The 26,402-nt window shown below is 38.4% G+C and overlaps 1 protein-coding gene across 2 annotated transcripts; it reads right to left on the reverse strand.

Annotated features, from left to right (window-relative positions):
- Nucleotides 1–640: 640 nt before the first annotated feature.
- On the reverse strand, nt 641–26,402 carry MCCC1 (methylcrotonyl-CoA carboxylase subunit 1). 2 transcript variants are annotated; one of them, XM_060767441.2, is made up of 19 exons: nt 26,313–26,402; nt 20,901–20,947; nt 19,536–19,675; nt 18,724–18,819; nt 17,693–17,814; nt 15,911–16,058; nt 15,510–15,631; nt 15,033–15,144; nt 13,897–13,978; nt 13,392–13,519; nt 11,870–12,053; nt 11,179–11,288; nt 9,912–10,128; nt 8,670–8,756; nt 7,922–7,971; nt 6,486–6,623; nt 4,478–4,585; nt 2,036–2,107; nt 641–875 (listed from the first exon to the last, which is right to left on the reverse strand). In XM_060767441.2, exons 1-19 carry the CDS (start codon nt 26,363–26,365, stop codon nt 756–758), a joined length of 2,136 nt encoding a protein of 711 aa, XP_060623424.2. In that variant the 5' UTR covers nt 26,366–26,402; the 3' UTR covers nt 641–755. The 2 variants fall into 2 exon arrangements, with proteins under 2 accessions (XP_060623424.2, XP_060623423.2); XM_060767440.2 differs by having other exon boundaries at nt 19,536–19,678.

Genomic DNA, 26,402 nt, shown 5'->3' on the forward strand with positions numbered 1-26,402 from the left:
GGTTTTGAGGCGACAATGTAGTAATGGTGAGGCCATTACATTGTTGATCTGGTTTACAGATGACTAGGACATCTAGAAACTGCAGTTTCCCTTCATTTTCTTTTTCCATGGTGTATTGGATGTTTGGGGGGATGCTGTTGAGGTGGTCCAGGAATTTGTTTAGTTTTCTTCTCCATGGCTCCAAATGGTGAAGGTGTCATCCACATATCTGAACCATACAGTGGGGTTTTTTTGTTGCTGTTTCCAGGACTTGTTTTTCACAGTGTAGAAATTTGCTATGACTGGGCTGAGAGGGCTCCCCATAGCTACTCCATCTTGCTGTTTATAGAATTCATTGTCCCACTGGAAGTAGCTTGTGGTGAAGCAATGCTTAAACAGGGCTGTGATGCCTTCTGCAAACTTCTGGTTGATTTATGCAAAGGTGTCTGCTGCCAGGATCTTGATAAATAGAGACACTACATCGAAGCTGATGAGCTTGTCATTGGTGTTGAGCTTGAGGTTGCTGATTTTTTTCTATGAACTGGGCTGAGTCCTTGATGCAGTGTGTATTGAGCCCAATATAGGTTTGTAACTGTATGTGCCCTTTCTTTCTGGTGCTGGGAACCTCAAAGTTTGTCAGGAAATTACCAAAACAACATCATGTCAATAAGAGCAATTTATTAGTGATCCGTTCAATGACTAAAATAAGATGATTTCTTGAAGAATAAAAAAGAAGCAAGAAAGAATCAAAACTCATCACCTCCATTCAATGGAAATTATTTTGACTCCAATTCTTCTTCCACTAACTCAACTAGTGGAGCATGTCTGTTGGCCTGCGATCCTTCCTGATAAAGAACCTTTTTTATGATTCCTGCTTTTGGGGCACGAATGGTGTGCTGCAGAGAAAGAAGCATTAATCGTTTCTATATTTGCACAAGATCCACTTAGTGCCATCAACCTACCAATTCAAACTGAGGGGTATACTGAGAGGCAAGAACAACCTCTGCATGCTAATATGCAGGATAGAATATGACAGAACAGAAAGAAATGCTATCCATTAAGTTATAGCTGGTGGGGATGACATGGCACATATTTAATCAAGGCTCCATTTCTGTGCCATGTTAATGTTGACCCCAGACACTTTTTCACAATTTGTTAGAATATGATATCTCACAAATTTACAGTTGTAAAATTGTAAAGTTGATTTGGGCCTACAAAAATATGTATTTTAATTATTTTAGCAAATATTGAAAATGGCAGCATCCAAAACATTCAACTATATGCCTTCTCTCAGCTCAATCTATGCATTCTACATTTCCCCTTCTCTTCCCCCACATCTTTCAGGCTGCATTTATAGTTTAAGGGTTTTTTTTTTTTTTGGTTAGGTGTGAGTCACATCAAATTATGCTGAACACAGGAGGTCAAAAGTTAGCGCATTGGTGAGAAAACATCAACATCACGACTGCTATGTTTTCTGGTATTGCACTTGTGCATTAACACTGCCTGAGAACAATTAAATGCAAAGTGTAATTTGGTATTCATTAAATAAGCAGAACTGTACTAATTTATCTAAAGTTATTAAGAAACCAGACAAGGCCTCTACATAGCTGCAAATTTATATTCTGCGAGAGAAGAATAAAATGCCATGATTTCGTCTTTATAGGAAAGGTTTCTCAAGTTACCTTTGGGCTGAGAGGGACAGTATATAAATATGATAAATAAATAAATATTTGATAGGAGTTACACAGACAGCCTTCCTTCAGAGCAAAAATTCTTAAGTAGCATTGGAAGAAAATAACTGATCTTGCTCATAAGAGATAATTTTGCATACAAAAAGAATAGAGTATTTACTTCTGGGAAATGTTAGAAATGTTACCAATTATCACTATCAGTACAAACAGCACAATCCTCAAATATCTACTCAGTTAATATATCATTTCCCAACACTTAAGGTGCAATTTCTACAATGTGCAAATAGATCAGACCCAAATCCCCACAGGAGCACTAAGCTTGTGACTCAAATACAATTAAAATCTTATATAAAAAAATTACCCACCTCCATTTTCATCGCTATCATTACCATTAATGGGTCTCCAACCTGGACTTTATCCCCGGCTTTCACAAATACCTAATAAATTGAAAAGTGAATGAGAACTGAATCTGCATGTTATACTCCTGTCATGCAAACATCACTATGAAATTTTTTTTTTTAACAAAAGCCCTATAAGAAAGGAAAAGGCAGGACAAAATAGCCCTTGTGCAAAGATAAAGAATGGAAACACTTGCTGAGCTTACCATGGAAGTCAGTTTCTCTCAGCAGGATAACATTTTGACATTTTAAAAGTGTGCTTTTTAAAAATGCAAACCTGAAATATAATTTGCATTTGACATTTATTACTTAAGAGCCCAATTTACTGGTTCTATGGAGACAATACTAGACATGATGAAATCACATCATCCCCCTCCCTCCTGATCTACAGGAAAAGGCTAAAACATGGATGTGGGATCAAGCATTCAGTTAGTAACCCACTCGAGAATTATGGAATTATGCAATGACAATTTGGAATGGCCATGGATTATGATTTTGGATAATGTGATTTTAATAAGGTTTGATATGTTTTAATATATATGTTTATTTTATTATGTATGTATGTTTACATGGCATTGAATTGTTGCTTATATATGTAAGCCACCTTGAGTCCCCTACGGGGTTGAGAAAGGCGGGGTATAAATAGGGTAGATAAAATAGTATACTGCTGCACATACATGTCAAAGGTTTTTTGCATACTGTATTCAAAACTACCTGCCACATTTACCTTTCAGTACTAAGACAGGCATTGTTAGTTAATACGTGTGACAGCAAAACTCCTTTTTATAAGTATTATTTATTTGTTTGTTTATTTATTTATTTACGGCATTTATATGCTGTCCTTCTCACCCCGAAGGGGACTCAGAGCAGCTTACAGTATATATCTTCATACAATATATTATATTATTAGCATAGTACAATATCAGTATTATATATTAATATATTGCACTATACCATTATATTGTAATATTATTAGTAATATTACATATAATGTAAATATATAATTATAATTATAATATTGTATTATTATTACTAGTATTACATTGTATTACATTATAATATTATAATTTATTCTGCCTAGTCAGCCCCCTTTTTCTCCTCATCCTCTAACCGGAAAAGGATTTTTTCAAGCGGGGTTAGCATTGGGAGGATGCTAAAGGAGTGGTGGAGAAACACAAATTTTCAGTTGAATCAGCAGTAAAGCTTGAGCCAGAAAAAAAAAGACAGATTCTCTAGCAGATTCTCCTGTAACCATGAGCTGGGTGCATTTCTATCCAAACACTCAGTTTAGACAGACAGAGCAGTGAAGCATAAACTGTTTGGTTATAGCCTCATGTGAACCAAGTACATCAATATGACAAATTGATGCACATGCACTGCTAATTCATGCCTGGCAGCCTTTGTCTATATTTCTCACATTTTTGATCTCTGCTGTATCTTGGATAAGTAGATTTACACACTTATGGGAAATGGCAGACTTTTTTTCAGAGTTCTCTTAATGCATTCACCAAATTTCACAAGATGCTAGCATTAACTTCTTATGGCACCTTTTAGGGAGAAGTTGACTCTAGAGTCCATTGTGAAGGCCAAAAATATTTCTTTTTAACCCTAGGTAAGTATCTCTGTAACGGATTGGCAGCTATCAGGAAAGGAACTTTAAATGATCCATAGCCTTGAGATTTGGCCATGCCACTGATTTATATTTATTTATTTATTTACGACATTTATATGCCGCCCTTCTCACCCCGAAGGGGGCTCAGAGCGGCTTACAAGTAAAAAGTAAATACAATATATTATATTATTACCATAGCACAATATTAATATTATATATTACATAGTACTATAACATTATACTGTAATATTATTAGTAATATTACATTTAATATAAAATATATAATAATATCATATTATTTTTAGTAGTATTATATTGTATTACATTATAATACTATCATATAATTTTATTATATGAGGCAGCTGAATTATTTCCAGGAAGCAGGGGGCTGGATTTGCTGCAGTGATCTTCCCCCAAATTAGTGCTTTGCACATGATCATGATGACTAGACCCATTAGTCTAGTCAGCATGATCACGAAGACTGGGAATGATGGGAATTATAGTCAAGCAGAAACAGAGCAATGCAGTTTGGGGAATATTTTAGTACATTTGCCTTGGAATCTCCTCCATGAGGTTCTTCAGTTACTGAGATGAACTAGAGCAGAAAAGGAAATGTGCTTCTAGTTTTATTTATTAAGCATTTGGCAGGCAGGTGCAAACTTAGGCCTTCCAGGTGTTTTGGACTTCAACTCCCACAATTCCTAAAAGCCAGTAGGCTGTTAGGAATTGTGGAAGTCCAAAACACCTGGAGGGCCAAGGTTTGCCAAAGCCTGGTGTATCCTGATTCTCAGGCTTACCTTTTCTATTGTCCCTGTCATAGGGGCCACAGCCCCACTCTGCTCTCCCACAGCACTAGTTCCAGAGAGGTATTTTGGCAAAGGAAGACCAATCCGCTCACTGCCTTCCTAGAGAAAACAAAATCAGCCAAGAACATATGAACGCTGTCCTTTTACAACTGAAGTTTAGAATTTCCACATTCCATACACGACACATACTAACAGGTCTGGCACTAAATATACGAGTTGCCACGTTTGTGGGTTTAACTTCTGCAGATTTGATTAATATGGTCTTTCTAGCAATCTTTTAGTCCTCCAGTGCAACTGTATGGTCAACTTCTGCAGGATTATGATCACAAAGTTGCACTAGAGGACCTAGAGGTTCCCAGAGAAGTGCTATTTCATGTTTAAAAGGTGCTTTTATTTGTAGTTTCCCACCTTTCATGGGGAATCTGTGCCTCTGACCCTAGCAAATGTATAGGGCTGACTGTACCGCCTTTTAATGATAATTGTTTACATTATATTAATTAGAGAGTCATTTAAAATCCTTTTCATTCTTTTTACAATAACAGCTGATCTCCAGCAACATTGTTAGACCACTGCTAGGCTATTTTTTATTATAATATTTTTTACTATCATGCAGAAAATGCTGACAAGATATGTTACATTACTATGAATTCATCTTCTTAGCTTATTTAGACTTACATCCAAATTGAAGGAACAATACTTTGAAAATGATGCAAAATGTCTATAAAGCCTGAGTGGTTTTGAAATAAACCATTCTTCATCAAATACATTTCAATTATAACTCTGTTCCAAAGGGCGCTCACAATGACACTGAATTGTTTAGGATGTTCTTTTGAATGTTTATTTCTGCCAGATAGAATATTGGATGTATTTCATTCATTAGGTCGTCTTTAGTTGAAGTCAACCCGATGGGAACTATCAAAAATAACAAATTACCGTATATACTCAAATATAATTTGAGTTTTTCAGTCCTTTTTTTGGCTGAAAAAGCCCCCTTCGGATTATACTAAAGTCAAAGTAATTTATTATTTTACTCTGTTAATATTATTTTTATTACATTTATTATTTTACTCTATATATTATTATTTATTAGGAGCTTTCTATCTGTCCTTCTCCACCTCTGAAAGGAGACTCAGGACGGCTAGCAACAGGCACTATTTAGTACTGCACAATAAATAACATAGTATAACAGTTCACCGTTCCAAGTCGTCATCCAATCACTCCATTGTTGTCATTAAAAACATAATCTTTATTTTTTTAATTATTATTATTATTATTACATTTCCATTATTTTACTCTATTATTATTATGTTTATTATTTTACTCCATTATTATATTTATTTTTCTCCATTTATTATTATTATTACATTTATTATTTTACACTATTATTACTGTTATTATTACATTTCCATTATTTTACTCTATTATTATTATTATTACAGTCATTATTTTACTCTATTATTATTGGAAGGATATGTAATCACATTTATATTGAATAAGGTTAGAATAATGGTTTAATCAGTTAGACAGTGTTACCTTAAATTACAGTTTTATGTAAATATTCAAAAACATTTAACTTACTGATGCCTCAATTAATGTAATTTTATTGGTATCTATTTTTATTTTGAAATTTACCAGTAGCTGCTGCATTTCCCACCCTCGGCTTATACTTGAGTAAATGCGTTTTCCCAGTTTTTTGTGGTAAAATTAGGTGCCTCGGCTTATATTCTAGTCAGTTTATACTCAAGTACATATGGTAGTAGGAAATGTATCTTTTATTATTAGCTTAATAGCTCTGTACTGACCCTACCAGCCTAAACAAATGAAAACTATAGTTTTTCAAAAATTACAATAAGCTTATAGACTGCTTTCAAAGAAACAGCATAATGTATTCAACCCTTTTTCTAAAATATAAAAATAATATAAAAACTATAACTGTCCCCTTATTTTATTCAATTCCTTTTGAATATCAGATTCCCAGAAAGATGAAAGAAAATATTACCGGTGAGAAGAGGTGAATGGAATTGTCCAAAATTACCATCTTGGATTTACAAATAACTCCGTTTACTGAACATATTATGTAATCTGAAGCACCATCTCTTGAAACACATCCAGAAACATGGAAAGACTGGTCTTGTATCTGAAATACAGTTAATAGTTTTTAAAACTCCCTGCTCCTCTTTGAAGAAATAAAACAGAGTGTACAAGAGAAGCTCATGTTGCATTCCTAATAAGGACAGAGGGCAAGGAAGCAGTCACAAACTAAGTGGAGGTGGGGAGGAGAACCCACTAGAGAGATTTCAGCACACAAATGTTCATACTTCCAACATATGCAACCTATTCAGGTTCAAAAAAGACAAAAATTAAAGAACTCCAAAACTAGGATGCACGTTTTTCAGACAGCAACATTAACGCATAGCAGAACATTAGGGAAATTGCATTTTTTTTAAAAAAAAATGCCATTGGGCCATCCTCATCTCCAGTCAACGAATCTTCTGACAATACACATCCATACGAAGCTGCCCTTTTTGTACAGCTACACACTTCCTTTTATATGTCACACAACCCAACACAGCACCATCTTGCTTATGGAATTCCCCTCTTTTCGAGCTTCCAGTGGACAGCCCGTCCCTTGGTCTTTAAAACCAAGCTTGGCTTTTCATACTGTTTCCACTATCTGTGATTGTTTAAAATTGGTTTAAAAAAATGCTTTTGGTTTGTTTTTCAGAAGAAATGTCAATAGTCCAAACAGCCCAAAGAGCATTAAGTATTTTTAATATATACCTAAAATAAATGAAATAAATGTCCCACATCTCTGCACAAGATGAGAGGAAAGATGCATGCTTAATTGAATAGGTTTCACTGCTAAAAAAAAAAAAAGGAAGAGCTTTTCCCGCTCCTCTATGACTACCATTTGAACCCATCATGTTCTATCGTTGTCCTAAATTTACTTGCTCAGAAGTAATATACAAACCAAGACTTCAAAAGGTCATTAAGATGAGAGAGAAAAAATATAAAGCAGAAGAAATGTTAATCACTGAGACAAGAAAAAAGCACAATGGTTAGCAATGAGTGGTTTTTCTCCCTTTTCTCCCAACCTCTATTTGAAAATCATCATCATCATCATCGTCATCATCATCATCATCATCATTTCTGTTAATAAAATAATGACGGCCATTTCTTAATTGCTAAAACAAGCAGATAAGACTGCAGCCCACCTACCGAACTCCAAACACATTTCTAGCTGTTGTCACATTGATATTTAAAGGCAAACCCCCTAGACTTATACCTTCCTTATATCCTGTAGAACTCCATTCAAATTGACAAAGTCCAATTTGACCTCTCAAGAGATCAAATTAGTAAAGGAATCAGGTAGGAAGAGCTTGAGAAGGCTGCTAACTCCCTTAGTAACTGCAATCATATTATGGAGAAGATTACCTGCATGTTGTATGATCCATCATGATTGTAGGTAACAGTCATATTCACATCTGTTTTAAAAAAAAAACCACAAAACATGTCAAACACAACAGAAGACTGTAGCTAGAGCAACCCATATTTAAAAGAGTGGTGCTTCTTTTTAACTATTCATATAACACCAGTGACTCTCCTCTACTGTTCTCTGGGTCAGTTTTCAGATAGCAAAATTAGTACTATTAGAAATAAATATAATAATAATAATACTGCATGAGCCACTTGTCTGGGTGATCTTCTCCCACACCCACCTATGTGTCTTCTATTGAGGAAAGCAACCTTCTCAAGCCTCCTCTATATGATGTTTATCAGTTTTGTAATGTGTTGTTTTATAACCTGAAGTATATGTCTTAATAGATTGGTAGTTTCCTTATCTCTATATATCTAAAGCAGTGGGAGGGGCTGCCAGTCTCATGACTGACTCAGTGACAGTTTAGGATGTTCAGGTTTAAACAGGATGGCAGTTAGGTAATGTCAGTAGATGAATTAATGTTAGAGACTGTTATAAAGAGCAAAATTAAAATGGTTGTTCACGTTCTCTTTATAGCAGGCATGGGCCAATTTGGGCCCTCCAGGTGTTTTGGACTTCAACTCCCACAATTCCTAACAGCCGGCAGGCTGTTAGGAATTTAGGGAGTTGAAATCCAAAACACCTGGAGGGCCCAGGTTGGCCCATGCCTGCTCTTTATCATCCATTTTCTCTATCATCACTTACTATTTTCACCATCTAGCAGAGTCAAGTTTCTAACGTAGGGTATGTTTAGTCTTCTACCACTGCTGGATGCAAATGGGGAGAACTTATCTAAAATATGAAAAATGTGGAAAAAAAGAGAAAATGTTAACCTCTGTATTACACTTGTTAGATAAAGTTGGCAGCCTTCATCCCAAACATACACCACCTGGGATAAATTTTGCATATAGATGCATAAATGGAACCTTTTACATTCAGGCCCATCCAAAGTCATATTCATATATATTCCTGTCTACATGCCCAGATTGTTGCACTCCAAGTCTGGGAATCACCTCTGTACTTAACACACAATCCAGTTCCAGATAAAATAGCAAAGCAGTTTATTGAAGAATATACATATAAAGCAATCCAGCAAAATAGTGTAAAATAAATGTCCAAAATCCAGGAATAATTCTCAAAATTCAAAGTACGTAAAATGCATCCAAAACCAGGACTACAAAAGGAGGCAAAGTCCCAACATTCAACAGAAGAACAGTCCACCAGAACATGAAACATGAAATCAGGAAGCATGAACTCAAGGAAACCTGAAACTAAAAATCACATGGAAGACTTGACTTAGCTCCAACATCAGCATTGTCTGGAGTGAGGGAATACTCTGCTGGCCTTTCGAATATAGATAGAAAACAACATCTTTCCAAAACTGATAATAGGCAAGCTGACCTTCACACTGCTTCCTGAGATACCCTATGTTGAGGGAACATTAATCTTCTATCTAACTGTTGCCGATTAGTTCGTCCACCTAGAGTAATATCTTCCGCCCTTTCGTCTTCCCACCCTGAGCCTTCAACCTTCATCTCTAGGGAACTCCTTTCTGGAATATGGCCTTCCTTGGACAGAGAGCACTCATTCTCAGGGCTTAAAATCTCCTGATTATCTTGCTGATCTGCAGGCCCAGAATTCCCAGTGAGATCAGGTATAGGAACAATCAAAAGCTGGACTATAACACAGACTGTGTCCTGAACTGAAGACAAAAAACTGCACAAAACAGAACTAAATTTCCTTTAGACATTCTTTCCACTAGGAACAAAACTAACCGGAATTCTAGAACTGGGACACTGATGGGAATTCTGGTAGCTAGTGTCCTAAAATAGCATAGCCATGATCTAAAATATATACTAATGGCAGCAAGAAGATGTGAAAATACATAATTGTTTAAGAAGTACATGTATTTCCCAAAGGAGGGGAGCATAATATAGCATAATATACCTTCTGACTGAAGCCTGAAAGTGTCTGTCATCATTTTCTCTCTCAGGATGAGTCCAAGTGCTGCCTGACACAAAGATATCTTTGATATGGCTCCTTTGGCTGGAAAGAGCTCATCATAATGTTGAGGGATAAAACTGGTGTGAACATTTCCGGCTTCAAACTCCGGGTGGCCCGCGAGATTCAATAAGAAATCAACATTAGTGTTCAGCCCTACAATCTGTTGAAGGAAGAGAACAAGAACACTAGATGGTGGAAAGTAATTGTTCCCAAAATTCCAACCTAAAATACGAACCTCCTTTGACCAAAACTATGCAGTACAGTGTTCCCTCACTTATCGCGGGTGTTACGTTCCAGGACCACCCACAATAAGTGAAAATCCAAAGTAGGGACGCTCCTCTTTCCCCCTTGCTTCCTCCCCCCTCCCCTTGCACACCACACTTCCTGCTGGCTCCTTCTTGTGTGCCTGGCTCCTCCTCCTCTTCCCCCTCCTCGTTCCCTGCTCGTGCACGCTGTCAGGGAAGGAAGGAAGGAAGGAAGGAAGGAAGGAAGGAAGGAAGGAAGGAAGGAAGGAAAGGAAGCAAGCCCTCTTCTTCCTCCTCCTCCTTCCCTGCTCCTGCACACTGTCAGGGAAGAAAGGAAGGAAGGAAAGGAAGCAAGCCCTCCTCTTCCTCCTCCTCCTTCCCCGCTCCTGCACACTGTCAGGGAAGAAAGGAAGGTAGGAAGCAAGCCCTTCTCCTCCTCCCCTTCCCTGCTCGTACGTGCTGTCAGGGAAGGAAGGAAGGAAGGAAGGAAGGAAGGAAGGAAGGGAGGGAGGGAGGGAGGGAGGGAGGGAGGGAGGGAGGGAGGGAGGGAGGGAGGGAGGGAGGGAGGGAGGGAAGCAAGCCCTCCTCCTCTTCCCCCTCCTCCTTCCTCGCTCATGTGCGCTGTCAGGGAAGGAAGGAAGCAAGTCCTCCTCTTCTTCCCCCTCCTCCTTCCCCATAAAACAGCGAGTCCACGAAAAGTGAACCACAAAGTAGCGAGGGAACACTGCATATTGTTTTCCTCTTGGAATAATTAAAAATTGTGCATGTTTAGAGCACTTATCTGATATCACATCAATGACGAACAATATATTAATAATTTAATATGTCTTTTAGTCTTTTAAAATTATTTTAATCACAGTATTGTTTTAAGTTTGTTAGACTGGTTTTATTGAGCACAACCCTGAGATCTCCAGATATATATGTTTTAAAACAAAAAAATAAAAAACTTGAATCCCTATAATTACATTATATTGTCGAAGGCAATATCTTAATTTCCTCAAAGCTGCTTGACGATCCTCAGCCCAGACAACCAATTTAGCAATCATTGGATCATAATGTATGGAAACTTCATCTCCTGTAACAGAAATAAATGGAAAAGCTATTTGTGAAAATTGGTAGTCTGAAATAAGGAAGAGGAAGGAAGTGAAAAAAAGAAAAAACAACTAGCTAGCAAACCATTCTGTCTAGGTAGAAATAACCTGGTTCATTGAAAAGGTGAAGCAGTCAATATAAAAAATACGGTGCTCTATTTGCAAGCTATCTGTATTTCAATGCAGTCACTCTACAACCTAAAGTATGGAATTACTGAAACTATGAAACAAGTGTCAAGATAGAGACACTATATATGACTAAAAGGCCAACAATGTGGCCACACACAATTGGTGGAGTACCAAGTTAAAACCACCCTTTTAAAATAAACATTATTATAACTAAAACATTAAAACAAAAGCAGGATATATTATAAAAATAAATTAAAAGACATAAAATCCTTAATGATGTAAATTTTAAAATCACACAATAGAACTGATGAAATACAAAGGTCTCTAGAAGATGACCAAACATTCAAATGTTTGGCAAAACCTTATTAAGAAAGATATTAGTCAATATTATATTTAAGATTAAAATAATCCTCCTAATGAATAGCTTTCATTTTACCTTGTCTTACCCCAGTTTCTATCCTGGTGCAGCTATCAGAAGGCGGTGTAGACAAATGCAATAAGGGTCCAGCCCCCGGCATAAAATTATTATCTGGGTCTTCAGCGTAGATTCTGGCTTCAAAGGCATGGCCCTTGAGCAAGATCTCTTCCTGAGACAAAGGAATCTTCTCTCCTGCAGCAATCTTTGAAAAAGAAAGTAGTTTCATGTGTTTAGTTCAGAACCAATGATCTCAAGAAATCACATGTAAATGCAATTTTAAACATGTATGGTCTAAAACTAATTCTTAATCTCAATTAGAATAAACTCACTGAATCAATACAAATTACATAAAAATCCAGGAAAATATTTTTCAGAAACAAACAGTTTTAAACACTAACATTTACAAAATGATCAGGGGAACTGTGTTCATGGAAGTTTTCTGTTGTCGGAATGACACATTTTGTGCTCACAAATGAAGCGCAACACTGGTTCCTATTGCCACACTATTATCTTTCCTAGTTACGAGTTTCCAAACTTCTCATTCTTTATTCCAACTTTCTGCTTCTTTAATTTTAAACTGAATTCTTTCCAGTTTTATCAACCAAATTTTGTTCCACCTGCAACAAGCCAATCCTTCTATAGTTGATACCCTTTGTTAGTGTGCATTTATGTATGCATGTATTAAAACATACATATTTTAATAACATAAAGAATAGTATTTAAACTTAAGTATAGTATTAAATCTATTTATTTATTTATTTATTTATTTATTTATTTATTTATTTATTTATGGTATTTATACCCCGCCATTCTCACCCCAAAAGGGCCTTAGAGCAGCTTGCAGAACACATACAGCAAATACCCAATGCTGATTATACAATTAACAAGGACAGACAACACAAAAAGAGGTAAAGGCAGTTTTCCGATCTTATTTCCTGCATCTTGGAGGTTGTGCTCAACTCTGGCCACCAGGGGGGTGGGGGTGTTTTCGCTCCATCTTCCATGACGAAGAGCTTTTCTTCTATTGATGTCCTTTTGTTACATTCCTGCTAAATGCAGTACCTATTTATCTACTCACATTTCTGCTTTTGACCTGCTAGGTGGGCAGGTAAGCTGGGGCTCACAGGGGTGCTCACCCCTATATGGGCTCAAACTGCTGACCTTTTGATCGGCAGAGTTTTTTTCTGCAGCACAACAGTTTAGCCTTTTTTGATACTGTCCATAGTTTAATTCCAAGCTAATTTTTATTTTTTGTATAGCTAGTTGTATTATTTCAAAAATCATCATCATCTAATGTGATTTGTCACTTTGAGTCCCAACTTTAGAAGAAAAGGTAAATATACAAAAATCCACACAGATCACATCCCAGAAGGTATGTTTTCACTCCTAATTCACTTCTCAGTTTACAGTAAAAGACAGAAAGATTGAGAATTCTCCACCTCAGATATAAGGAGAAATCTACTTTAATGTGTGTTAAATAAAGATACAATCTCGATCTTAAACTGACAGCCTCCACTTTTCCATCTGCATGACTTCTCACCTTCAGCTGCCACTCCACCAAGTCTGTCCCTGTAATCATTTCTGTAACTGGATGCTCCACTTGCAGCCTGGTGTTCATTTCCATGAAATAGAAGTTATGTTCACGATCCATTATAAATTCAACTGTTCCTGAAAAGTTGGAGGATTATGTCATTCATAAGTGTGGATATGCTTTCACCAGATCAGGGGTAAGCAATATGGGGCCCTGAAGATGTTTAGGATTACATTTCTAATCCATCATGCAACAAGGGAAACCAAATTTTAAAAACTAGATCCAAAAAAAGAAGTCTCAAGGAATTTTAATTGTATTTATTGCATATTTATTTTAGATGAACTTTATATCCACACACTACTATTTCACTGTTTATTAAATTTTGTATTTATATTGTTCTAAATTATTATTAGATTTTGTGATTGTTAGCCACCTTGAGTCCAACTTTCTGCTTCGGGATATAAATAAAGATAATACTAATACTAACAACAATAGGAAATCAGGTTTCCAATACCTGCTCCAACATAATTCACAGCTTTAGCTGCCTTTACAGCTGCTTCTCCAAGTTTCCGTCGCACGTCAGGTGTAATTCCTGGCTAAAAACAGAAACTACATTACATGTATAAAATGCACCATAATGCACATGGGTAATTAATTTTAAGTATTATCTACCCTTAAAAATGCTAGGAGTACTCCCATAATTTCAATGCTCTTTTCAGCCTACAATTCCATGCACAATCACTTCCAAAATGAAACATATATTGAAAAAGTAATCTAACAGGACTCTGAAAAACTCAAAATACTGCAAAGAAAAGTATTACAGTCCCTTAACATCAACCATTTCAATGGCTGAGTTCAAATGGAAGCTGCCATTAAAAGAAAGATTTACTAACTGCTTGTCATCATCTTTTGAAACATATCCAAGACAGATTCCTCAGCCATTCAAAATGATTTCACAGGGCGGTAATACAAGTAGGATACGAAATACAAATAAGATATGGCATACAAGAAATACAGGCAAAAAGATTTCCAGTCTCAATGAGACCACAACTGCTCACTATCAAAATAAAAGTCCAAAAGGTACAATTAGCATTAATTTTGGGAAATTTAAATCAGATTTTCTGTATCACAATTGTCTCTCACCCTTGACCAATTAAAATGATACTCACAAGAGCTGAAACTCAAAATACCTTAGACACATCAGGTTGGGAAAGTCTGAGAATGTAATCTAACAGTCACACAAATCTAACAGAAAAATCTTGGGGAAAAAATCCTTTCAATGTTTAAGATGGGGAAACATCACACACTGTATGGAAATATATTACACTAGCTAGCTGGCCTAGTGTAATATATTTCATCATAGCTTGGAGAAATCATCTTTTAGAGGTCAACTCTTAAAACCCTCCACCCACTACTTTGGGGATTTTGTAAGTCCAAAAAAGGTAACTTTATCAAATTCTGGTTTCCATATTCAGTATGTTTTCCCCTCTGTATTTGCAATGTTTTGTGTGTTTTGGGGTCTTTGAAACTGGGTTTTTTTCACCCTACAAAAATATGCTAAGATGGCATTAGTGTCTTATGTTAAAAAAACAACACAAAAACAGAAAACAAACAGTTCTTTCAATTGTCTTTTTTTCACTGGGTACTTACTCCAGGAGCTTCCTCAATAATTTTCTGATGCCTTCTCTGTACACTGCAGTCTCTTTCAAACAGATAGACTGCGTTGCCATGGTGGTCTCCAAACACCTGAACTTCCACATGCCTGATTCAGATTTAAAAAAAGAGAAGGATGACAAAGTTTATAACCTACATCCACCAGTAACAATGTCTGCAATAAAACATTTTAATGTACTGAGAAGAAATCAACTGATCCAAATCTTCACCTTTCAGTAGCCAAGCTGAATTATTCAAAGGAGAAAAGCAAGGTCTAGCATAAACTGTCCTATATGAAACTCACGCATTCCACTTTCTGCCCTAAATCTCTGACGTCTTGTCGAATTGGTTACAACACATATGGTCAAACAACAGATATCGGTTGTTAGGAATTGTGGGAGTTGAATTTCTAAACACCTGGAGAGCCCAAGTTTGCCCATGCCTGGGTTACAAGTAGATAGATGACTGTCTTACCTTGGATTATCTACAAACTTCTCTATCAACATGGCATCATCATTGAAAGATTTCTTTGCTTCTCTCCTGGCTGATTCTAGTTGTTCCTGAAATTCTTTTTCTGAGAGAGCAATCCTCATACCCTGGGAAGTTAGAAAAGTAAGGAGAAAAGCTGTGAATGTGTGGTTTCTTTTAAAGCAGCAAACTCTTACATATTTTTCTGCTGGATTTATTTTTAATAAAGATACATCACTCACTAACTAACTGCAGTTCAGTGACTACTCAGATCACTACAAATAAAATCCCTCCAAGGTCCTTTCAGAGTATATAATACACATGTATTTGCAGTACCAATGCAAAAACTGGCACATAAAACCTGAAATATTTATTTTCTAGAACAGCAAACTTCTAAATGATTTTACCTTTCCTCCACCTCCTCGCACTGCTTTGATCATGACTGGATACCCAATTCTTCTGGCTTGCTCTGCCAAGCACTTGTCAGACTGATCTTCACCATGATAACCTTCGACCACAGGAACCCCAGCAGCAGACATAATGGCCTTGGAAGTGCTACAAAAGAATGCAATTTGAAAATCAATGGCAGTGATTACACAGCTCCGGACCTGCAACAATGGACTCACACAATCTAGAGATCTTTCAAAAGTTCTGCTTTAAAAGAACAAAAAATTGACTTCCGAATGAGTGGAGCTGTGAATTAGTTTTGAGTTTTAGTCTCAACTTTAAAGGAGCTACTTCTCACAGTACATAGCCCTATCCGCAAAATAGCTTCAGCATCTAGAATACGCCTATAAATTTAAACTAAAACTGGAGTAGATCCAATGTCCCAGTCAAACCAAAAACATACCCAACTCATTAAATGAATTGTTCATATGTCATAGGAAGCCACAATTGGCGATCCAGTATGCACACATACATATCAATATCTCTATCTACCTATCTATCTAGATATCTATCTATGCAAATTGTATACATTTTGGGTAGTATCACTGTTAGACATGGAGTTTTTCAGGAATGCATAGTTTTCACTGTGCCACTTTCTCATCAATCCAATCTTTTGTTATCTGCTCTGCTCCATGTTCTCTCTTGGGCCCCCACATTCCTTCTGCTATTCTATCTGTCTCTTCCAACCCCATTTTGTCTGCTCTTTCAAGCTTTCCCAACTCAGATTAAATTAGTTAAAGGAATGCATAAAATTAATTTGAGGGCTGCATCCAGCCTTTGGGCTGCAGATTACACTATGTATAGGAGCTCCTGGTGGTGCAATGGGTTAAACCCTTGTGCCGGCAGGTCTGATGACCGAAAGGTCAGAAGTTCGAATCCAGGAAGTGGGGTGAGCTCTCGTCTGTCAGCTCCAACTTCTCATGCAGGGACATGAGAGAAGCCTCCCACAGGACTGTAAAACATCTGGGTGTCCCCTAGGAAACACCCTTGCAAAAGGCCTGTTCTCCCACACCAGAAACGACTTGCAGTTTCTCGAGTCATTCCTGACACACAAAAAATACACTGTGTAACATTGTTTTGTTCCTGAGTTATAAATGTCATTTTCTAATTGGGTCTATCATAAAAACATGGGAAAGTGTATTAAACTGCAAAAATTTGTTTTTGCAGGACTTCCTGCGGCACATTTTGCTATAGTTTTTCAAGGAATATCTTATAGTCTCAACCAATTCAACATAGTTTGTGGCAGCCACAATTATTATTATTATTATTATTATTATTATTATTATTATTATTACCCTGCTTTATCTCCCCAAAGGCGACTAAAAGTGGCTGTTTCAGGAAACAATGTTTCGGGAAACAATGTTTCTGGAGTATAACAACTATTGTTTCTGGAAATAATGGAAACAATGTTTCGGGAGTATAACAACTATTTTCAAAGTAAGTATCTAAAAATTAAATAGGAACGAACACTTTCAAACCAGGAACAGTTTTTTTTTTCAAATTTTGTTGCATAGTGTTATCTATCCCTGTGACACTGCCTCCTCCTTGCTAAGAATCACTGTATTTGAATACCTTGTTCTCATATTCACACCATTCTCAAATGTATAAAACAGTCTATAAGCTTTATGTATAAGAGAGAGATGTGGGGAATACATTCAAGGCCATAGTCATATTCTTTAAATAATGGAATTTCAATATACAACCCTCAATAACAAATTTATCCATGAAGTAGAACTGGGTACCTCTTGATGCCCATATCTCTGATAGCAGATGAAGGAGGTCCTATAAAAATGATTCCTTCTTGGTTGCAGAGTTCTGCAAATTCAGTGTTTTCCGAGAGGAAGCCATAGCCTGGGTGGATGGCCTAAAATAAGAAGCACCAAGCACTAGGTGGAAATGCTCTTAAGAATAAAGAGGTTTTTGGCTTCCAGTGGAAAGACAGCAAGGAAGGAGCCAAACAGATATAATGAGAAAACAAATTCCACAATGTGGATGAACGAACCAAGACAACTCTGCTTAATATTTTATAGAATTTCTCATCTTAGCAAAAAATAAATACAAATCAGGACTTCTCCTCCTGAGCATGGCCAACTATAACAAGGGGAAGACTGTCTAGACTAGGCATGGGCAAACTCTGGCCCTCCAGCCGGTAAGTCCAAAACCCCTGGAGGATTGAAATTTGCCCTTGCCTTTTGTAGAACCTCATGCAATAACTGACAAAGGGCAGAGCAAGGTCCCCTGGCACCAAGTACTGGAATCAAGTCAGTCAAGGAAAAAAACAAAAAGAACTACTACAGCACAGTATCTCCAGCAGCATATCTGTCCAAAATACTATGACTCATAGCACTGAAAGGCAATGCATACAATTGCACTCCACTGCTTTCTCTCAATGGGAAATATATTTGCACAAATGACTGAGTCAATGTATATTTTAGTGTCAGGTGTGAAAACTGACAAATGGGTCTACTAAATAATCATTTTAATTTTTAAAGTGTCTGAAATTTGTAGAAGAAAATGCAAAAACAGAGAGGGCAAATGTCCAGGCTCTAACCTTATCATGTTAGGGATGCCCGTTTAACTATAGCTGTAGGAAACTCTATTCTTTCATTATTCAATTCACTCAAGGAGACTAAATGCCCCCTCACCCCACCTTATTTTGGAGTACAAATGAGAATAGTTGTGTATGTGTGTGCATACTTGAACAGGCAAGCATAGCAGGAGAGGAAATTCAGAGTGAGAGAGTATGCATGCCAAAGGTAAGTATAGTTTGTACCTGTGCTGCTGAATTTTTGGCCACTTGCATTATCTTTTCCATGGCTAAATAGCTCTGCTGAGATGGTGGCGGACCAATGCAATATGCTTCATCTGCCTGTAATAACACAAGTAGACCTGCTATAACAATTATTATATGTTACAAACAAGAAAAAATAGAATGGAAAAATTGTAATGATGTTTCAAAATACATGATAGTGATTCTAAGAAATTCAGAAACCAAAATTGTTGGAGTGAATCGTTCTGAAAGATCTAGCTTACTGCACACTTATTTAGAAATAAGCTTCACTGGGTTTAATGGGACAATGAAGTTACACACAGGACCAAGGCTCTAAGTTTTAATGTTTGACTATTTTTTTAAAAAAAAAGAGGTAGAGTTGAACTTGGATCTGTAAAATAATTACAGTAAATATAAATCTATACATGCATATTACAGCTTCAGTAGAAAACAGGAAATGAACTCCAGAGATTGAAATAGTTGCATTAATGGCATTGACTACAAGCATCTTCTGTTTTTTCAGTTGTCCTTTCATAACAGAAAGCACCATCTTAATCTACTAATTAGAAAGCCCATCCTTGAAGCTATTTTGTAAAATTGATGGAACAAATCCACCATATCTTAATGACAGATCACATGCTAAACATGCATAAGGCCCAAGAATGAGGTCTTGGAATCTTCAGCAGAAGGATCAACAGTTCTGGGAAAGCCCCATTCAAGACATAAGAAAAATCAATTACAAACATTCCTGCTCATTCCCCAGTCACAAGTGTTTTCAAGTTTAGCCCCTATAAATTTTCACCAGCAGGTTTTACCATTGCCACGTGCATTGAGTTCCTGTCAGCATCACTGTAAACAGCCACTGACTTCACTCCCATCTTCCTAGCTGTTCGCATTACTCTGCATGCTATTTCGCCTCGATTTGCCACAAGGACCTTCTCGATATTACTTTGTCCTGCTTACAAAAACAAAAAGGAGATGAGGGAGAGATTAAAAAGAAGTCATGGTCTAGTAACTCACAGATCAGGATACTGTAGCATAAGTTTACTAAATTCCCTGAGATGATCTTATCGCTACCAATACAAAAAAGATTTCAGAAATTTGCAAAGGTTTTGAAAATGGAATTACTTACAATGTTTCTATGCACTGCTTTTTCCCTCCAATAAACAGGGTTTTAATGCTTGCCATAGACGCAGGCAAAACGTCAGGAGAGAATGCCTCTAGAACATGGCCATATAGCCCAAAAAAACCTACAACAACCCCGTGATTCCGGTCATGAAGGTCTTCGACAATAAGCTTTTTCAAGAAACAACTTTTCAGCTAGAAATAAAAATAATGGTGTAAACAATGGACAGTAACACTTTTCCTAATTAACTCCTAATTAAAATTCCTAATTAAAATTATCTGTCTCCAGCCTCTCTATGGTTTAGCAAATCTACAATTCCTCTCAATCTGAATTTGGAAATGTTTAGTATTAAACACAACAAGGCTTCAAATACTCAGTCCAAGGGAAATGCAGAACTCCACGTTATATCAATTCAGATGTTGATAAGAAATAATGTGATGTGACAATTGTCTCCAGAAGAGATTAGCATGGAAACAATAATTATTCACTGAAAATGATGGAACATTTAAAATGGGCTTCAAGAAGTTAATTTGCTTAGAAGAAATTCAACACTTCAGCCAGGGTTCACTGAACTATTCATCATTAAGACATGAATTTAGTAGCTTAACAAGAAAAAAATACTTCATGGCAGAGTAAGGGAGAAATCTGCTGCAAGAATACTTCTAACACCTTGTCATTTCCAACATTTATAGTGAAGAAAATCAAAACATCAAACCAGAAATAATCTCAAATCCCCAATTCTGCAAAGCTTGGATGTATTTATGTACCTTTATTGCAGACAATAAACCATCACTAAGAGTCCTTCCAGACACGCCCTATATTCTAGGACCTGATCCCAGATTTTCTGTTCATCCCAGATTATCTGGCAATGTGGACTCATATAATCCAGTTTAAAACAGAAAGCCTGGGATCGGATCCTGAGATATAGGGCCTAAGATTCCTCATGGTAAAACACACATAACTTCTCTTGAAATAATTTTTAAACTGTCTAGCATTACTTTTTAAATTAATAACAAAATATGAAATTCCTATATAAAAAATAAATCAAACTGACCTGTTGCAGATGCATAATTTCTGGATCTTGTTACCCAAATCCATTTTCTGCGAGAGAAGGAAAAATAACACAGAATGCGGTCGAAACAAGAAGTTTAACCATAAAGTTTTTTACCATAAAAATAAAATTATGGACAAAGGGAGAAGAACTCAGAAAGGGGGGAAAGGCTTATCTATACTAATGAATGGGTGCCTTACAGATATCTGCTTTGAGTCTCCTTGTGGGGAAAAAAATAGGGGTGTAGATAAACATAATAATAATATTTTGGTTGACCACTTCCATCACCACAATCATTGGCATGGCCAAATGTTTGAGCAAACAGTGAGGTTACAAAGAAAGATGATAGCTAACTTGAAACACCTGAAGGACAATCATTCACAAGGTGGAGCTGAGTTCTTCCCTTCACTCCAGAGGCCAGGATAGACTCAACTGACAGAAAAGATGTGAGTTTTTTCCAGCTGTATGGCCATGTTCCAATAGCATTCCCTCCTAACATTTCACCTGCATCTGTGGTTGGCATCTTCAGAACTAGGTTTCAGCAAACAGCAGGAGAAATGTCCTAATCAAACTGCTGTTTTAGGCTGAATCTGTTTGTTTTTAGCCTGTCTTTCGCCCAATATAAGGACTCAAGGTGGCTAACAACACATCTACCTTAAGTTTCACCACTTTATGCCAGCCCTTTTAGTGCCCACCGCAACACTTTTGATGACACTATTCCCAGCCCTGTCTACTTGATTGTTGCACTTTCCTTGTGCTCCCTTCAGGTTGTACTCCATTCATGGAGCCTGAACTGTTACGGTAAGTCCTTGCAGGACACAAGTATATGTGTGAAGAAAAACCTTATTGTTTGTAATTATCTTGTTCAGCTGACTAAGTAGGTCAAAGAAACAATCTTGTGCCACGCCCAAGGGGCTATAACTGTTTGAGGTTTTTCAATACAGTATGGTGGGTGCTGGTTTCCTGATGGGCTGCCTGAATTCTATTTCACCAGTGTGGAGTACCAGCAGGAGACGCTGATGGTGAAATTGCTATTTACTTCAAGTGTTTTGATTCCCCATTTGCTGCTTAGAAGATGTTTTATTTTATGCTTATTACAAAGACTGTGTAAATATGATGCACTGCTGTTTTATGTACAGCATTGTCAGTTTTGTTTCATCTCTGCAAAGTAAAGAGAATAAAGATTTTCTGTTCACTTTGACTATTGGTCTGAGACTATTTTGCATCTGGGTTTTTGGGCATTAGCTTGCTGGAATAAAACACACGCTGCGTAACATGAACCCCAGCTATGTTCAATGTATTGTCGAAGGCTGTCATGGCTGGAATCACTGGGTTGTTGTTGGTTTTTCAGGCTATATGGCCATGTTCTAGAGGCATTTTCTCCTGACGTTTCGCCTGCATCTATGGCAAGCATCCTCAGAGGTAGTGAGGTCTGTTGGAACTAGGAAAAAGGGTTTATATGTCTGTGGAATGACCAGGGTGGGACAAAGGACTTTTGTCTGCTGCAGCTAGACAAAAAGCTCATATAATCCGGTTCAAAACAGATAGTCTGGATTATATGGCAGTGTGTAGGTCTAGTTTCTGGACACCTAGCTGCAGCAGGCGGAGCGAAGGAAGATCGATGCTTTTGAACTGTGGTGTTGGAGGAAAGTTCTGAGAGTGCCTTGGACTGCGAGAAGATCCAACCAGTCCATCCTCCAGGAAATAAAGCCCGGCTGCTCATTGGAGGGAAGGATACTAGAGACAAAGTTGAAGTACTTTGGCCACATCATGAGGAGACAGCAAAGCCTGGAGAAGGCAATTATGCTGGGGAAAGTGGAAGGTAAAAGAAAGAGGGGCCGACCAAGGGCAAGATGGATGGCATCCATCTTGCCCTTGAAGGAGCTGGGGGTGGTGACGGCCAACAGGGAGCTCTGGCATGGGCAGGTCCATGAGGTCACGAAGAGTCGGAGACAAATGAACGAATGAACAATAACAAAGCTGCAGCAGACAAAAGTCCTTTGTCCCACCCTGGTCATTCCACAGATATATAAACCCATTTTCCTACTTCCAACAGACCTCACTACCTCTGAGGATGCTTGCCATAGATGCAGGTGAAACGTCAGGAGAAAATGCCTCTAGAACATGGCCATATAGCCCGAAAAAACCTACAGCAACCCAGCTATGTTCTTTCTCAGCCATATTATTTTGTTGTTGTTTACAATTGTGATTGTTTTTATATTTTATCTGATGTTTTTTTAAATTTGATTGTGTTTTATCTGTAATTGTTGGGCTTGTCCCTTGTAAGCCACCCCCAGTCCCCTCGGGGAGATGGTTGGCGGGTATAAAAATAAAGTTGTTGTTGTTATTATTATTATCTGATACAATACCAATTAAAACAACACAAATTCATAAAACTACTAGCTATCTCCTGCCACCTGTTGCTGTGGCCCAGTCTGTTGATCTGGGAAATAAAGTAATGAGAAAGTTGGTTTCTAATATATGTAATTTCTTTATGCTTGTGGGTAAACAGTATTTCTTGCTGCTTCTTTGCCAGTGTTGATGTGGAGATGGTCTGGTTTGCCCACCCTGGAACATGCAAGATATCATTGTCCTTCTTTAGGGGTCCCTTTCAAATCTATGATACTATATCTCTCTGTGTGTGTGAATCATATCTATCTATCTATCTATCTATTTCTATGGCTGGATGGCTCTTTGTCAGGTGGACTTTGATTATGTTTTCTTGCCCTGGTGAAGGGAGTTGGACTGGCCTTGAGTATTTTCTGTTGGTCATGGGGGTTCAGTGTGGGAAGTTTGCCCCGATTCTGTCGTTTGTGGGTTCAGAATGCTCTTTGATTGTTGGTGAACTGTGAATACCAGTGACTACAACTCCCAAATGTCAAGGTCTATTTCCCCCAAACTCCATCTGTGTTCATATTTGGGAGTATTGAGTGCTTGTGCCAAGTTTGGTCCAGATCCATCATTGTTTGAGTTCACAGTGCTCTCTGGGTGTAGATGAACTACAACTCCCAACCTCAAGGTCAATGCCCACCAAACCCTTCCAGTATTTTCTGTTCGTCATGGGAGTTCTGTGTGCCAAGTTTGGTTCAATTCCATCCTTGATGGAGTTCAGAGTCTTCTTTGATTGTAGGTGAACTATAAATCCCAGCAACTGCAACTCCCAAATGACAAAATCATAATTTTTTGAGTGATGGTCACTCCTTGTGTTGTGAGACGTTTTATTGCCAAATTTGGTGTGATTTCGTTCATTGGTTCTTTTGTTTTTAAGGAACTCATTATGCACAGAGCATTTTTTATATATAATAGACGATTGTTGGGCTTGTCCCTTGTAAGCCACCCCCAGTCCCCTTGGGGAGATGGTTGGCGGGTTTAAAAATAAAGTTGTTATTATTATTATATGATACAATACCAATTAAAACAACACAAATTCATAAAAATATGAGCTATTGACTAGGGGAGCATTTGCACAGCTTAGGCTCGTGCGCCAGCTGCGCCCGTACCTTGGGAAGTCTGACTTGGCCACGGTAGTCCACGCTCTGGTTACATCCCGTTTAGACTACTGCAACGCTCTCTACGTGGGGTTGCCTTTGAAGATGGCCCGGAAGCTCCAACTGGCCCAACGTGCGGCAGCCATGATACTAACAGGAGCGGGACGCAGGGAGCATACAACCCCCCTGTTGTACCAGCTCCACTGGCTGCCGATCTGCTACCGGGCTCAATTCAAGGTGCTGGCACTGGCCTATAAAGCCCTAAACGGTTCCGGCCCCTTTGAGATCTTCCGGGGAGGCTCTGCTCTCGATCCCGCCTGCTTCACAGGCATGGCTGGCGGGGACAAGAGAGAGGGCCTTCTCGGTGGTGGCCCCTCGGCTGTGGAACACCCTTCCCGTGGACATCTGACTAGCACCATCTCTAATGGTATTCCGCAAATAGGTGAAGACCTGGCTGTTTGAGCAGGCATTCAAATAATTAGTGCAATGATTGGTTAATGAACACTGGAATGGAACAATGGATGACGAATCTGGAACATATTTTTGATGACGAGACGACAGTGAATGGGTATTGTAGTAACTGTTTATTAATTGTGTAATGTGTTAGGTTGTTAACTGTTTCTACACTGTAGCACTGAATTTTTGCTGTTCGTATTTGTTGTGAACCGCTGTGAGTCGCCTTCAGGCTGAGAACAGCGGTATATAAGTAAGGTAAATAAATAAGATGGATGGATGGCATTCTTGAGGTGACTGGACTGACCTTGAAGGAGCTGGGGGTGGTGACGGCCGACAGGGAGCTCTGGCGTGGGCTGGTCCATGAGGTCACGAAGAGTCGGAGACGACTGAACGAATGAACAAAGAAGGACAATGGTATGTTGCATATCCCAGAGTAGGCAAACAATCTCCACATCAACAATGACAAAGAAACAACAAGAAATATTGTTTACTCACAAACATAAAGAAATTATATATATTAGAAACCAACACTTTCTCATTATTTTATTTTCCAGATCACTAGACTGGACCAGAGCAACGCGTGGAAGGGGACAGCTGGTATTATATATATACAGAGAGAGAGAGAGAGATAATAAATCATAGAGCCGGAATAGACTTGTGGGCCATCCAACCATCTAGTCCAACCCCCTGCCAAGAATCATAGAATCAAAGAGTTGGAAGAGACCTCATGGGCCATCCAGTCCAATCCCCTGCCAAGAAGCAGGAATATTGCATTCAAATCACCCCTGACAGATGGCCATCCAGCCTCTGTCTAAAAGCTTCCAAAGGAGCCTCCACCACACTCCGGGGCAGAGAGTTCCACTGCTGAACGGCTCTCACAGTCAGGAAGTTCTTCCTCGTGTTCAGATGGAATCTCCTTTCTTGTAGTTTGAAGCCATTTTTCCACGTCCTAGTCTCCAGGGCAGTGGAAAACAAGCTTACTCCCTCCTCCCTATGACTGCCTCTCACGTATGTATACATGGCTATCATGTCTCCCCTCAACCTTCTCTTCTGCAGGCTAAACATGCCCAGTTCCTTAAGCCGCTCCTCATAGGGCTTGTTCTCCAGACCCTTGATCATTTTAGTGGCCCTCCTCTGGACACATTCCAGCTTGTCAATATCTCTCTTCAGTTGTGGTGCCCAGAATTGGACACCATATTCCAGGTGTGGTCTAACCAAAGCAGAATAGAGGGGTAGCATGACTTCCCTAGATCTAGACACTATGCTCCTAGAAGCGGGGAAATAGAGCTGAAGTCCAAACCACCTGGAGGGAGGGCCAAGTAGGCACACGCCTGAGGTAAACACAAGGCCTGAGAAATCACGCTCCTTCTCTGCTTCTAAAGGGGAAAGAAGGCCTGGCATGGCGGCCTCGGGTGCCTTCCTCCTCCCTGCTCCTTCCCTCCATCCCGCCCTGGGACCAGGCCTCACTCACGGGCACCGAAGCAGCCCTCGCAGGGCCTTCCGCCTCCATTCCGACGCCGCCATGTTTGCGCGAACCGGAGGGAGACGAGAGGGGGCGTGG

Source organism: Anolis sagrei, chromosome 3 (genome assembly GCF_037176765.1).
Source record: "Anolis sagrei isolate rAnoSag1 chromosome 3, rAnoSag1.mat, whole genome shotgun sequence".
Taxonomy (NCBI): Eukaryota; Metazoa; Chordata; class Lepidosauria; order Squamata; family Dactyloidae; genus Anolis; species Anolis sagrei.